General features: G+C 42.6%; 1 protein-coding gene across 6 annotated transcripts in view; it reads left to right on the top strand.

Moving 5' to 3' along the window:
- acsl1a (acyl-CoA synthetase long chain family member 1a) overlaps positions 1–15,788 on the top strand; it is a 53,903-nt gene extending 38,115 nt beyond the window's left edge. For 4 of the 6 annotated variants that reach the window (XM_071406934.1, XM_071406937.1, XM_071406936.1 and 1 more), the window contains exons 11-21: positions 598–675; positions 1,216–1,350; positions 1,904–2,038; positions 7,570–7,665; positions 8,275–8,347; positions 8,604–8,692; positions 10,678–10,794; positions 11,752–11,895; positions 12,173–12,274; positions 13,431–13,502; positions 13,734–15,788. In XM_071406934.1, coding sequence (XP_071263035.1) covers positions 598–675; positions 1,216–1,350; positions 1,904–2,038; positions 7,570–7,665; positions 8,275–8,347; positions 8,604–8,692; positions 10,678–10,794; positions 11,752–11,895; positions 12,173–12,274; positions 13,431–13,502; positions 13,734–13,874 — 1,182 coding nt within the window. In that variant the 3' untranslated portion in view covers positions 13,875–15,788. Of the gene's footprint in view, positions 1–477; positions 556–597; positions 676–1,215; positions 1,351–1,903; positions 2,039–7,569; positions 7,666–8,274; positions 8,348–8,603; positions 8,693–10,677; positions 10,795–11,751; positions 11,896–12,172; positions 12,275–13,430; positions 13,503–13,733 lie in introns of all 6 variants that reach the window. The other 2 variants (XM_071406932.1, XM_071406935.1) reach the window with 2 other exon arrangements.
- The last annotated feature ends 371 nt before the right edge of the window (positions 15,789–16,159 follow it).

Genomic DNA, 16,159 nt, shown 5'->3' with positions numbered 1-16,159 from the left:
TGTTCCTTGAATGGCTTATCAAAGGAAGTATAAGCATTGTAAATATCAAAAGAAATATAGGTATCGTGAAGTGTTTTCTTATAACAGTAAGTAGAATTTATTCAACCTGGTAACAATAGAAAACAAGTTCTTATTTGCAATAACAAACCTGGCTTAAAAACAGCAATTTTTATCTTAACATTTTCCTCTGCTTAGATGGGCAAGTAAAACAAAATGGGCACTTATTATGCTTAGTCATGTTAATATGTACTGTTGTATTCCACAATGTGTGGAAAGCTGCTATTTTCCAAGCCTTCTTTGCACTTCCTTACCCACCCCCCTGCTAAATGCCCTTTAAAATCCAGTCAGTTATTTTTTTCTCTCGCTCTTGTTCCTCAATCTTCATGTTGACTTTGACTTTCCTGTCTGTCCTCTCCTATCGTTCCCTTTTTTTTCCCTTCTTTCCCTTCCATATCTTTTTCCGCGCTGTCTACTCAGAGCGTAATCAAGCCCAGCACTAAGGATGTGCTCATCTCCTTCCTGCCATTGGCCCACATGTTTGAGAGGGTTTTTGAGGTAATGCAGTGCCTGACGCGGGTGGGTGTGTGTCTTCCGCAGGTGCACTGCATGCTGAACCTCCACGACATTCACATGTCCTACTTACCTCTAGCACACATGTTTGAGAGGGTAGTGGAGGTACGTACTGAAACTGACAGAATGACGAGAAGCAGGAACCCCTTGTTTCCTTTCACCCTTGTTAAAACTGAGACTGCAAGGATTGACCATCCATGATATCAACATTTTGAGTTTTAACCTTGTTTTGTGGCTATATAATGTTTTGTTTACATTTTCTTTGTTTATAAACATTGGAGTAAAATAAGTGTATATTTTGGATTCTGATGGGGTATGACAGTTGGACTAAGCTCATCAGGCTTAAGTTACATTCTTCAAGAATCATTGTGCGTGTTTGTGTGTATAGATAAATATAATTAATTTAAAAGGCCAAAAATGGATGTAGCAATTGCAGATTGCCCCTTTTTTAATACAGTTAATGTCAAATAATTGAGCTTGATTTAGTTTGCCCGCTACCATGGAACCAATGGAATAGTCAAAAAAGTGCAAACTCAAAGCTAGATCACCTAAACTTTATTGGAACATATTTGACACGTGTACTTGACAGTTAACGGACACTTCCTTTTTCGTCTGCCTCCTTCTCACACCTCCACCCTTCTCCAGGGAGTGATCCTGGTGCACGGTGCTCGGATTGGCTACTTTCAGGGGGACATTCGGCTCCTGATGGACGACCTGAAGACCCTGCAGCCAACAGTCTTCCCTGTCGTGCCCCGCCTGCTCAACCGCATGTTTGACAAGGTCAGATATACTGTAGACCCTGAGGGATGTTTTCAACAATAATATGACCGGATCATTTAGTACCAGTAGCTGGATTTATTTTAATGGGACATGCATAAAAGACGAATTCAAAAATGTCTTAAAATAGTTGTACATGTGTATTGAAACCTTATTTAAAGCGTGGGTGTGGGCAATGGTATGAAAACCAAGACGCTTCATAAACATTGCAAAGGTGGGTTGGACTGAATTTGACCACAAAGGTTTCAAATAGCTCAGTGGCCTAGATTGCTTTGCGGTTTGATATGTTGTTGAATACTCCTTCTTTGGAGAAGGGGTGGTAGGTAGCCCAGAGGTCAGACAGGTGGACCAGTAGCTGGACAGGCACTGGTTCAAATCCTGGGCTGGGCTATAAAAGAGCAAACTGAACTGTCAACCAATGGGCTGGTGCTTTCCAGATTGTTGCTATCCAGCCACTCCAGTTTTGCCCTTGATGAAGGCACAAGGTTGGGAGCTGGGCATAAGACCAATATCCTTTGCAAGATAAATAAGATTATTTTCTGTCTCTCCTTCAAAGATCTTCGGACAGGCCAACACGCCACTGAAAAGATGGCTGCTGGTTTTTGCCTCCAGGAGGAAGCATGCGGAGATGATGAATGGCATAGTCAGGAAGGACAGCTTGTGGGACAAGCTCATCTTCCAAAAAGTCCAGGTACCCATGGATAGGCACCTGATGGTCGTGCTAGAAAGGATGATGTTTACTTTAATGTTGCAACTTATATGAGCCAAGTTTAGGTTTCGGGTTCTGGGTGAGGGTTAAGGTTAGGAACGGCAGGTACCCTAGTGGTTAGTGTTGGGCCAGTAGCCGAAAGGTTGCTGGATCGAATCCCCGAGCTGACAAGGTAAATATCTGTCAAATAAAGGTTAAATAAAAAAATAGAAAATTGGATTGTGGGTATCATAAAGATGAGGGTTAATGGTAAAAACAATTGGTGGTAAGTGCCACACATTAGCAATTTTCATCATGGCAAATTTGTATGAAGCATTATAATGCCACCCTTAAAAGGATTAGCCCCTTTTAAAAAAAATTTCGCCTGAAATGACATACACAAATCTAACTGCCTGAAGCAAGGATATGCATATTCTTGGTAACATTTGAAAGGAAACACTTTGAAGTTTATGGAAATGTGAAGGGAATGTAAGAGAATAACACATTAGATCTGGTAAAAGATAATACAAAGAAAAACGTTTTTTCTATTTTTTTGTACCATCTTTGAAATGCAAGAAAGGCCATAATGTATTATTCCAGCCCAGGTGCAATTTAGATTTTGGCCACTAGATGACATCAGTGTATGGCGAAAGTTTTAGACTGATCCAATGAACCATTGCATTTCTGTTCAAAATGTTGTATCAAGACTGCACAAATGTGCCTAATTTGTTTATTAATAACTTTTCATGTTCAAAATTGTGCACTCTCCTCAAACAATAGCATGGTATTCTTTCACTGAAATAGATACTAAAAATTGGACAGTGCAGTTAGATTAACAAGAATTGAATCTGTCTGCCAATATCAGATATGTCTATGTACTGAGAAATGTTCTTGTTACTTACAACTTCATGCTAATGGCATTCGCCTATGTTAGCTCAACCGTCCCGTGGAAGGGACACCGATCCCGAAGAAGTTTGATTGTTTCCAACATCGTCCCCTATTGAATACCCCCACAGACCCCAAAATCGAAATATACTTTTATCTTAAGGTTGTGTCTGTCTATTGCAGTGATTCTCGATTGGTTTTGCCTCTGGACCCATATTGCACTAAAACTATACTGAAAAAATATATAGATGCAAAAATGTCATTGATTTTACTGAGTTACAGTTCAGATAAAGAAATCAGTCAATTTAAATAAATTCATTATGCCCTAATCTATGGATTTCACATGACTGGGCAAGGGCACAGCCATGGTTCGGCCTGATAAGGCATAGGCCCAGCCAATCAGAATTATTTTTTCTCTACAAAAGGGCATTATTATAGACCGACGCAGCCACTCAGACGAACCCGCAGGGGAAGAAGTCAGATGTGGCGGTTCTGGGCTGGTGTTACAAGTGGTCTGCGGTTGTGAGTCTGGTTGGACGTACTGCCAAATCCTCTAAAACAACGTTGGATGCGGCTTATGGTAGAGAATTAACATTAATTGGACATTTCTCCAGTCAGCATGCCAATTGCATGCACCCTCAACTACATATTTTAGTGGCCTTTTATTGTCCTCGGCACAAGGTGGACCTGTGTAATGATCATGCTGTTTTAATCAGCTTCTTGATAAGCCACACCTGTCAGGTGGATGGATTATCTTGGCAAAGGGGAAATGCTCTCAACTTGAGAGAGAGAAGCTTAATGTGTGTATGGAACATTTCTGGGTTCTTTTATCTCCGCTCATGAAACATGGGACCAACACTTTACATGTTATGTTTTTATATTTTTTTTCTGTCTGTTTTAAATGCTGTATTGATATTAAATGTAGAAATGTCATGACATGGGGACAACATTCCCACCACTTTCATTGATAGTAATTACTTTTTGCCCATATTCTTGATCAGTGACGATTTTAGCATGTAAATCTTGGTGGGGCAGACTCCCCACAATTGAATGCTTGGCAGCAAAGCCGCTACACAACACAACACTAAACAATGCATTAATTGCACTATAATGGTGAAAAACAGTGCCCACAAACTGTTAGGGCCTACACAAAGCTGTCCCAACAGTAGTCCCAAAGCCAGGTGTAGTAGCAGTGGTAAGGTTGTCTTGAACTCACTGAAGTCTGAAATTTCCAGGTTTCCAGTTGTTTTGAATGCAGCAGAAGTCATGCTGGATTGACAGTATGGCCAATGTTGAATGTTTATCCCTTTAAGCTTGGAAAAGAGACTCTTAAACCCAGACTTGGCCCACACACCAACTCCACTGAATAGCAGGCTAGTGACTGCTTAGCAGATGCTTGCAGTTAGCCACTAATTCCTTCCTAACCACTCATTGTTGAATTTGCGATTTTCAGCTTGTTGTGTAATGTTTATGGCCGATGAGCACCAATTCGCTTTATCAATCATTTCTCTTCATATGACAAGGTTGAAAAGGATTTGCCAGTAGATTGTCGACTTGATTCATTCATGATGATCAGTCCAATCATAGCTACAGTAGATATAACGTGATTTGACGTAAATATATCTGTGGCCAATGACCTTTTGCCTTCTTGGATGGACACTTGTAATATAACTATGGCAGCACCCAAGGGGCTTGAATTTTCGAGCACTCCCCTTAGATTTTGCGGTGATGTAGTGTCCCTATGAGTGACAGAACACTAAGCCAATCACGTGGCAACTAGAGAACATTACCAACCCCTACGCTCAGTATTTTCCGCTGGCTGCCACACCACCACAGATAGCAAAAAAGAGACCATGTTTCTATGCGGCTTTATTAACTCAATGATTTTTTTTAATGTTATTTGCTGACATATCAAATGTGCCGAATACAACAAGTGTAGACCTTACAGTGAAATGCTTACTTACAAGCCCTTAACCAACAATACAGTTTTAAGAAAAATACCTAAATAAAAAATAAGATGTGAATATAAAAGTAACAAATAATTAAAGCGCAGCAGTAAAATAACAATAGCGAGGCTATATACAGGGGGTACCGGTACGGAGTCAATGTGCGGGGGCACCGGTTAATTGAGGTAATATGTACAGTTGTGGCCAAAAGTTTTGAGAATGACACAAATATTCATTTTCAGTCTGCTGCCTCAGTTTGTATGATGGCAATTTGCATATACTGCATACATATACTGCATATACAGTGAATTGCAATTAATTTCAAAGTCCCTCTTTGCCATGCAAATGAACTGAATCCCCAAAAACATTTCCACTGCATTTCAGCTCTGCCACAAAAGGACCAGCTGACATCATGTCAGTGATTCTCTCGTTAACACAGGTGTGAGTGTTGACGAGGACAGGGCTGGAGATAACTCATGCTGATTGAGTTCGAATAACAGACTGGAAGCTTCAAAAGGAGGGTGGTGCTTGGAATCATTGTTCTTCCTCTGTCAGCCATGGTTACCTGCAAGGAAACACGTGCTGTCATCATTGCTTTGCACAAAAAGGGCTTCACCGGCAAGGATATTGCTGCCAGTAAGATTGCACCTAAATCAACCATTTATCAGATCATCAAGAACGTCAAGGAGAGCGGTTCAATTGTTGTGAAGAAGGCTTCAGGGCGCCCAAGAAAGTCCAGCAAGCGTCAGGACCGTCTCCTAAAGTTGATTCAGCTGCGGGATCAGGGCACCACCAGTACAGAGCTTGCTCAGGAATGGCAGCAGGCAGGTGTGAGTGCATCTGCACGCACAGTGAGGCGAAGACTTTTGGAGGATGGCCTGGTGTCAAGAAGGTCAGCAAAGAAGCCACTTCTCTCCAGGAAAAACATCAGGGACAGACTGATATTCTGCAAAAGGTACAGGGATTGGACTGCTGAGGACTGGGGTAAAGTCATTTTCTCTGAATCCCCTTTCCGATTTGTTTGGGGCATCTGGAAAAAAGCTTGTCCGGAGAAGACAAGGTGAGCGCTACCATCAGTCCTGTGTCATGCCAACAGTAAAGCATCCTGGTACCATTCATGTGTTGTTGCTTCTCAGCCAATGGAGTGGGCTCACTCACAATTTTGCCTAAGAACACAGCCATGAATAAAGAATGGTACCAACACATTCTCCCAACCATCCAGGAACAGTTTCGTGACGAACAATGCCTTTTCCAGCATGATGGAGCACCTTGCCATAAGGCAAAAGTGATAACTAAGTGGCTCTGGGAACATATTTTGGGTCCATGGCCAGGAAACTCCCGAGACCTTAATCCCATTGAGAACTTGTGGTCAATCCCCAAGAGGTGGGTGGACAAACAAAACCCCACAAATTCTGACAAACTCCAAGCATTGATTATGCAAGAATGGGCTGCCATCAGTCAAGATGTGGCCCAGAAGTTAATTGACAGCATGCCAGGGCAGATTGCAGAGGTCTTGAAAAAGAAGGGTCAAAACTGCAAATATTGACTCAACTTCATGTAATTGTCAATAAAAGCCTTTGACACTTATGAAATGCTTGTAATTATACTTCAGTATTCCATAGTAACATCTGACAAAGACACTGAAGCAGCAAACCTTGTGGAAATTAATATTTGTGTCATTCTCAACTTTTGTCCACGACTGTACATGTAGGTAGAGGTATTAAAGTTTAAAAATGTTTTAACACTTAACAAATTCTTATTTACAATGACAGCCTACCGGGGAACAGTGGGTTAACTGCCTTGTTCAGGGGCAGAACGACAGATTTTTATCTTGTCAGCCTGGGGATTCGATCCAGCAACCTTTCGGTTACTGGCCAAATGTCTAACCACGGCTACCTGCCACCCCAAAACTAGGGATGGTTTCTGGGATAATGGTGTTGATGTGAGCCATGTACCAGCATTTCAAAGCACTTCATGCTACAGATGTGAGTGCTACAGGTCGGTAGTCATTTAGGCAGGTTACCTTAGTGTTCTTTGGCACAAGGACTACAGTGGTCTGCTTGAAACATGTTGGTATTAGACGCAATCAGGGACTGGTTGAAAATGTCAGTGAAAGCACTTGCCAGTTGGTCAGCGTATGCTCTGACTACACGTTCTGGTAATCCGTCTGGCCCTGCGGCCTTGTGAATGTCGACCTGTTTAAAAGTCTTACATCGGCTGCGGAGAGTGTGATCACACAGTCGTTCGGAACATCTGATGTTCTCATGCATGTTTCAGTGTTACTTGCCTTATAGCGAGCATGGAAGTAATGCTGACACACATTAATGCCAAAATAACATGTAATACAAGCAACAATAAAATAACTGGTAGGCTTCAAAACTGGTCGTCACTGTCGTTGAAGGTTAATAAACTCACTGGTTTGAGACCAGAAAATCAACCAAAAATGGCACTGCTTATAGCTCTATATTAAATTGTTATTGAAAAAATTGTTCAGAGATTAAATTATTTAAAATTGTAATTTCATTATTTCTACACACCTGGTTTAAGTTCAGACTGGAGTATATTTTTTCTCTCCATTAATCACCCCCCCAAAATAAATATAATTACTCAGACACGTGTGACCCAAATTTGAGAATCGCTGTTCTATTGTGTGAGGTACAACCATGGATGTCAATAACGTCTTTCCTCCTTTGTGTTCTCCAGAACAGTCTCGGGGGTCGTGTGAGGCTGATGATCACAGGAGCGGCCCCAGTGTCTCCAACCGTCCTGACCTTCATTCGGGCCGCTCTTGGCTGCCAGGTGAGACTTCCCTTCATGAATTCACAAATTAAACGACAGGTGCAAGAAAGGATCAACTCCCTCTAATCCATGCTTCCACCAATCCAATGCTTATAAATGCGTGGGGAGGAGTGCACAATTGCAACCTTTCTCAGATAATTTGGATGCAGAGCCTGGTTGCGTTCCAATTCTCTAATCTTCTAAAGAGGTATGTGCACTCATTCACTCCCTCATGCCTTTAAAAGCATTGTTTGGATTGGTGCAAGCATGGCTGGAAGGAGTTTCCCCCATATTCATCACACCTTTTTAAATCCGTCAGGGGGAGTTTACAGGTAGAGAATTGGAATCTAGCCCGTCTCATAGGTAGAGAATCGGAGTATAGCCCATCTCATACCCTAGAGAAGCAGGTCCCTCTTTGACCTTTCCTGTTTGTTCAACAGGATTTGCCTTAGAAAGATTGGCAATAATGTTCTCTTTCTATCAGTCAAAACAATCACTTCATGCTTGGGAATCAACCTCACACCCAACCAGGCTGCTGCGGTGCCGAAAGATAGATGATACTAGCATGAGAAACACAAGTTACTTAATTACAATGCTTTCAAATAAATGTCTGCTGCTTCTACTTGACAGTTTTACGAAGGCTATGGTCAGACTGAGTGCACAGCCGGGTGCACCATGTCCATGCCTGGGGACTGGACAGCAGGTAATGCACACATTCAAGCGTTACCGAAGCATTCAATTGCTACCACATCGCACAATGCATACCACCACATGTTTAATCCAACAAACAAGTCACACTAATGGCTCTACACTCTGATTCTACAATGAACAGTTTTACTTCTGTGTCTTGTGTGGCTCACTGGAACCTTCATGAAACCTTATGAGACCATGTTGGCATTATGAAAGAACAGCCAAATAAAGTTTTACTGGAATGTGACAACTCATCTCTTTTTGCCCAGGTCATGTGGGGGCTCCACTGCCCTGCAACTATGTAAAGCTGGTGGACGTGACTGAGATGAACTACTTTGCTGCCAATGGGGAAGGAGAGGTGAGGTGTTTAGACCAATGGAAGTCCCACCTCGGTCTCAAATTGCTCACTGTCCCTCCCCCTTGGCCCTAACTAGTCGATGTTAGCATATCTGAAGGGTCTGGATAGGTATAAGCACTACAGTGGTAAAGCTTCCACCATACTGATCTGCAAACATTGAAGAATAAGGGCCAAGCCCAGTGGTAGGGTTTTAATACATGCGGTAAAGAGATGTTTGCAGTTTGACAAAACAATGTAAACACCATGGAAATTCCACACATGGGGCCCCCGTGTTGATAGATCAGAATCTCCTCATTAACACCCATCAAAATTAGCCTGTCAACTCCAATACATGTTCATGTCATCGTCACCAATCAACTGCATTACACTTAAAAACGACTTCATATACCACCATCGATCTCTATATGGCTAACTATGCTACCAGCTTATCTGAACAGGAGTTTTCATTTAGCAGACAGACACTTTTGTATATATAGTATGTGGACACACCTTCAAATGAGTGGATTCAGCTATTTCAGTCACACCTGTTGCTGACGGGTGTATAAAATCGAGCACACAGCCATGCAATCTCCACAGCCAAACATTGGCAGGACAATGGCCTTACTGAAGGGCTCCGTGACTTTCAACATGGCACCGTGATAGAATGCCACCTTTCCAACAAGTCAGTTTGTAAAGCTTCTGCTCTGCTAAAGCTGCCCCAGTCAACTGTAAGTGCTGTTATTGTGAAATGGAAACGTCTAGGAGCAACAACGGCTCAGCCGTGAAGTGGTAGGCCACACAAGCTCACATATTGGGAGTGCCGAAGCATGCAGTGCGTAAAATTGTCTGTTGGTTGCAACACTCACTACCGAGTTCCAAGATGCCTCCGGAAGCAACATCAGCACAAGAACTGTTCGTCGGGAGCTTCGTGAAATGGGTTTCTCTATGGCCGAGCAGCCGCACACATGACTAAGGTCACCATGCTCAATGCCAAGCGTCGGCTGGAGTGGTGTAAAGCTCACTGCCATTAGACTCTGGAGCAGTGGAAACTCATTCTCTGGAGTGATGAATCACGATTCACCATCTAGCAGTCCGACGGATGTATCTGGGTTTGGCGGATGCCAGGAGAACGCTACCTCCCCCAATGCATTTGGTGGAGGAGGAATAATGGGGCTGTTTTTTATGGTTTGGGTTAAGCCCCTTAATTCCAGTGAAGGAAAATCTTAATGCTACAGCATACAATGACATTCTAGACGATGCTGTGCTTCCAACTTTGTATCAACAGTTTGGGGAAGGCCTTTTCCTGTTTCAGCATGACAATGCCCCCGTGCACAAAGCGAGGTCCATACAGAAATGGTTTGTCGTGATCGGTGTGGAAAAACTTGACTGGCCTGCACAGAGCCCTGACCTCAACCCCATCAAACACGTTTGGGATGAATTGAAAGGCCCACTGCAACCAGGCCTAATCGCTCAACATCAGTGCCCGACCTCACGAATGCTCTTGTGGCTGAATGGAAGCAATACTCCGCAGCAATGTTCCAACATCTAGTGGAAAGCCTTCCCAGAAGAGTGAAGGCTGTTATAGCAGCAAAGGGGGATCAACTCCATATTAATGCACATGATTTTGGAATGAGATGTTTGACTAGCAGGTGTCCATATACTTTTGGTCATGTAGTGGAATTTTCTAAACCCTAAAGAGACAACTTCTAAACATTATGCAGCCAAATCAGATTTTAGTAACCACATTATGGGCCTGCTAGAACATAGAAATATATATGAATATCCACGTTGTTAGATAAGCTTTTTTGAATGGGCGCCAATGACTGTGTCCTTGGTCTCCCTTCCATTGATCTCTTTACCGCGTGTATTGGGACCGACTGGGGTGGGGGTTTTCCCAGCTTGCTTTGATACTTCACAATTGAATCATTAGCCTTTTGAGGAGGTGGGTGTTTATCCTGGTCCCATGTTTGTATTTGATGTGTATATATAATTCTGCTTCTTCACAGGTGTGTGTGAAAGGACCAAACGTATTCAAGGGCTACCTGAATGACCCGGAGAAGACAAAGGAGGCCTTGGATCAGGATGGCTGGCTCCACACCGGAGACATTGGGAAGTGGCTGCCTGTAAGTACTGTCAACTCTACATTCAGCTAGCTCTGTGTTTCCCAATTCTGATCCTGGAGACCCAAAGGGTTCCACCTTCTTTTGGCATGATGATGACTTGATTAGTTGAATCAACTGTTAGTGCTATGGCAAAAACAAAAATGTGCACCCCTTTGGGTCCCCAGGGCCAAGATTGGGAAACATTGAGCTAGCCTATAAGGCGGGGATGGAAAATTGTCCTCTGGTGGGGCTTGCACGGTGACCATTTGTGCCAGAATTTTTATTTATTTTTAACTTTATTTAACTAGGCAAGTCAGAACAAATTCTTATTTTCAATGACCGCCTAGGAACAGTGGGTTAACTGCCTTTTTCAAGGGCAGAACGACAGATTTTTTTACCTTGTCAGCTCGGGGATTTGATCATGCAACCTTTCGGTTACTAGTCCAACACTCTAACCACTAGGCTACCTGACGCCCCAGAATGCCCAAGAATACTCACCACACATCGGGTGGAGAGGTGAGGAGTGAAATATGCCAGTTAGGAATAAGGGGGATGATTAGGTGGCCATGATGAAATGGGGCCAGGTTGGGAGTTTAGCCATGACAATGGGGCTAACACCCCTACTCTTATGATAATTGCAATGGGATTTTTAATGACCACAGAGGGTCAGGACACCTGTTTATTGTCCCATCCAAAAGATGGCACACTACGCAGGGCAATGTCCCCTTCACTGCTCTGGGGCATTGGGATCTCCTTAGCCCTCCAACACCACTGCCAGCAGCATCTGGTATCCCATCCAGGGAGTGACCAGGACCGACCCTGCTTAACTGATGATTATGATGAAATAAGTACCAGGCAAAAGAGATCAGCAGACATTGGGCCTCAATCTATGACTGACTAAGAGCGGGAATGTAGTAATGGGGCAAAATCTGATGTAGTTAACTTAGTAGTGATTAAGTTTGTTTACTCTACTTTCAGAATGGCATTCTGAAGATCGTGGACAGGAAGAAGCACATCTTCAAGCTGGCTCAAGGAGAGTACATTGCCCCGGAGAAGGTCGAGAACATCTACATCCGGAGCGACCCGGTGGCCCAGATCTTTGTCCATGGCGATAGCTTGCAGGTTTGTGACAAACCAAATCGTGTGTGTGCGCGTCCGCATGTGTGCCAAGTCTTCTGCTGTGCGTGTTTCTATTGAAGCACTTTGTTTGTGGTTGGGTATGTACATGCATAATGTTGGTTGTGGATATGTGCACCATCTAATTGAAACTTGTTTGGGTGACACTTATGACTTTCATATATAAGCCACTGCTTGTAAATATTGATACATTTGTAAATTCGTATAAATGCTTATGGAATTGTAAAAAGCTAAATGTTTTAAAATGTCTTGTTTGACACAGGCATGCCTGGTGGGCATTGTGGTGCCTGATCCAGACTTCTTACCAGGATGGGCAAAGAAGAAGGGCATCGAGGGTTCTTATTTGGAGATGTGTGCAAGCAAGGTTAGCTAGCTTCAATGGTATGGCAGATTTACCTGACGGTGTATTCAGTGGCTGATTTCCACAGTCCATGCTAGCATACCTCTTACACTTCAACAAGTGTTTTCCTCAGCAAAATGTCACTGAAGCTTGCAGAGCCTCTACAGTAACTAATGGTCCAAACACAACAAGGCAGTCATGAAGAGGGCATGACAACGCCTTTTCCCCCTCAGGAGACTGAAAAAATATGGCATGGGTCCCCAGATCCTGAAAGTTCTACAGCTGCACCATTGAGAGCATTCTGACCGGTTGCATCACCACTTGGTATGGCAACTTTTCGGCATCCGACCATAAAGCCTTACAGAGGGTAGTGCGTATGGCCCAGTACATCACTGGGGCCAAGCTTCCTGCCATCCAGGACCTACTGTATATACTAGACGGTGTCAGAGGAACGCCCAAAAAATGAATGGTCAGACTCCAGTCACCCAAGTCATAGACTGTTGTCTCTACTACCGTAGGGCAAGCAGTACCAAGTCTAGGTCCAAAAGGCTCTTTAACAGCTTCTACCCCCAAGCCATAAGTCTGCTGAACAATTAATCAAATGGCCACCCCCCCCCTTGTTTTTACACTGCTGTTACACTCTTCTTATTACCTATGCATAGTCACTTTACCCCTACCTACATGTACAAATTACCTTGACTAACATGTACCCCCGCAGATTGACACGGTACCGATACCCCCTGTATATAGCCTTGTTATTGTTACTTTTTATTTTATTTCTTCAGTTTATTTAGTAAATATTTTCTTAACTCTTAACTTATTGAACTGCGTTGTTGGTTAAGAGCTTGAATGTAAGCATTTCACAGTAAGGTCTGCACCTGTTGTATTTGGCGCATGTGACAAATAAGATTTGTGTGTAAAGCCTTAGAATGAAGCAATGTATTGGGCATGCTAGTGTGGATATCGGAACAGAGCCAATCTCATCTCAAACACTCATCACAGTTTTTGTTTGTACTGAAAGTGCTCCATATAGAAAATGTGACTTCTGATTAGACATTAGTCTAATGATAGACTAATGAACAAAATACTGAAAGATAGTTTGAGTGAACTATCCCTTTTTAAGTACAGCCATTAAGATGTATTGTCTACACTGCCTTGTCTGAAGTGCCTATCTTTCCAGGAGTTGAAAAATGCCATTCTGATGGACATTCTGAGGCTGGGGAAAGAAGGGGGGCTGAAGTCTTTTGAGCAGGTGAGGAATCCTTCCTAACGCTCCACACATTCCTTAGGCACCATTTAGACACGATAACACTCACAAGTGATGTTGGTTCCAAATTGTGCATGATTATAATGCTGCCTCTAGCCCAGAGTACTCTTGGAGAAAAAAACGAAACAACATTTGCATCTCAATGGGACTCGGCTTGTTAAATAAAAGCTAAACGCATAATAAGCTGAACAATGAATAACATTCTGTCTCGTGCAGGTGAGAGATATCTCGCTGCACACGGAGATGTTCTCCGTCCAGAACGGCCTCCTGACGCCCACGCTAAAGGCCAAGAGGACCGACCTCCGTAGTCACTTCCGAGAGCAGATTGACCTGCTCTATGCCAAGATCAAGATGTGAACCCCAGGTAGAGGGGAAAGGGAAGCAGAGGGTGACAATCTGGAAACCATAGCCCGCTCCCCTTGACTGTAATTCTCATCTACGGTGACGGTTGTGGCCCTCTCTTGTCTACTGTGACAGTGTCTTTGGTCCCCTTGCGCTGTAGAAGAGATGGAGTGTGTGAGAGAGTGAGTCTGTTATGTTAGAGACCGGGATTCAAACAAACGTAGGTAGACCCATGCACTGTGATTAGACTTTTTTAAAGGTGATTTCCCAGAGATCACGTTCGCCATAAACGCAGCGCATGTCAGCGCAGTCACTTTAAGAAGTAGATTGCAGTGCACAGGTCGTTTATCTACATTTGTTTATATCTAGGCCATAGTGAAAGGGGGAGAGGTTCATGCCTTATTGTCCATGTGACTCTCTGTTAACTATTCCTGTCAGCCATTTCAAGTGCCGATTGAGTCGCCTGTTAGGAGTTTCTCGACTATCTCACAGTCGGTAATCCCTCAATTGTCAGTTTCAATTAACCAGTTTTTACTAATCATCTAAGTTCTGACAAACTAGTTTTATTCTCTTTTTGTTTGTATATCTGCTTTTTTATGTTTCAAGACCACACCCATGCAGACAGTCTTTCAACAACTGAAATGAGACAAATCACCATACGCAACATATTAATTAGTACTGTCTTGTTCAACTTGAGAAATACAGTAGCTATTTATAGAAGTCTAATGTTTGTTTCTTTTAATTTAAGTTGATATTTAATATAATTGATGAATGTTACTGTAAATAGTGTATCTGTAGAAAAAAGCCACGAGGACTTCAATGGGTCACGGTTGATACAGTTCTTTCTTTTTGCTGCATTTCCTTGTTTTTCAATGTTGTACTGTCAGGCCTTGTCTAAACCTTTCTGAACCTTCCATAACTATTTAAGCACAAGACAAGTAGGAAAATGTCCATTCAGAAAGGTGTTATGATCTTATGAATGGCACAAAAGCCTGGCAAAGGAAATAAGCCTCCCACACAGCAGGGATAAAAGACTGCATGTGCAATACCAGAATGAAAACACACAACCTAAAGTGCCACCAATGTCTCTGCTCTCACACAGAAACATTTATTGCGTAAGTGTCCTTTTAAAACTAGTGGCCTCAATGTGTCAAAATGCACACGCAGGGACCTATCCTATCCATAGAAAACATAGTCCTGTCGGCCAAGGGATACCTGGGTCATATTCAGCAGGCAACAATCAGGAGCCTAGCTTTCCAATTCTCTCACCGAAACGTGCGCTCCCCCCCCCCCCCCCCCATGGATGTAAAATAAATAATTGGGTGTAAAATGGTGCAAGGTCTTTCTAGATAGCCCATGCTTACACAAATCCAATGCTTTTTAAATGTTCAAACGGTGGTGGTGAAACTGACTTTTGTCCAATTGGAATGCACACTCACCATCTGTTTTGAATATGTTTTCTCCCATTTGATGCCTAATGAAGGATAACCTGATCATTCTCCAGGGTAAGCTGGCCAGTACCAAGCCATGGTTCGCTGGCCCCTTGAGTTAGCTTTTTTTGGACAAAAATAGTGACTTATTTGTGTTAGGCCTAACCATCATTTACCTCTATATAAGGAACCACATTATAGACATTTCAGTCTACTTTGAGATCTAACACAGAAAAAAAGGGTCCTTTATGAATTCAGGTTATTTAACAATGAATTAAGTACTCATGATGCACATTGACCTGTTTGTTAACATTGTTCTGTACATGATTGGGTTTATCTGCTTGATCATGTTTCGAGACACCATCACAGATGGCCAATACTAGGAACTTGAGCTCTCCTTAAATCGACAGTGTTCGGTTTCAATGTGTTTTGTACAGGAGTAAAATTCATACCTTTCATTTACTCCACTGTACCAAATAAACCTGTTTGTCCTACTGTAGCTCTTTGCTTCATTGTACTTTTTTTGTTGTATACAGACATTCTTTGAGATGTACACAATATGATGAAACTGATTTCAGTCATCACAAAAAACGTTAAACTTTATTCATTATTGGTTTATTTAGATTCCCAAGAGCTTTTTTCAGAAGCATCTGCTACTCTTCCTGGGGTCCACAAAAAACACAGAACATGACAAGTAACAAAGCACTGATAAAGGACAGTCACAAAAAATATAAAATATATATATATATATATACATACAGTGGGGAGAAGAAGTATTTGATACACTGCCGATTTTGCACGTTTTCCTACTTACAAAGCATGTAGAGGTCTGTAATTTTTATCATAGGTACACTTCAACTGTGAGAGACG

This window comes from Salvelinus alpinus, chromosome 6 (assembly GCF_045679555.1).
Source record: "Salvelinus alpinus chromosome 6, SLU_Salpinus.1, whole genome shotgun sequence".
NCBI lineage: Eukaryota > Metazoa > Chordata > Actinopteri > Salmoniformes > Salmonidae > Salvelinus > Salvelinus alpinus.
Note: the sequence above shows the minus strand (reverse complement) of the source record. Positions and strands in the feature narration are given on the sequence as shown.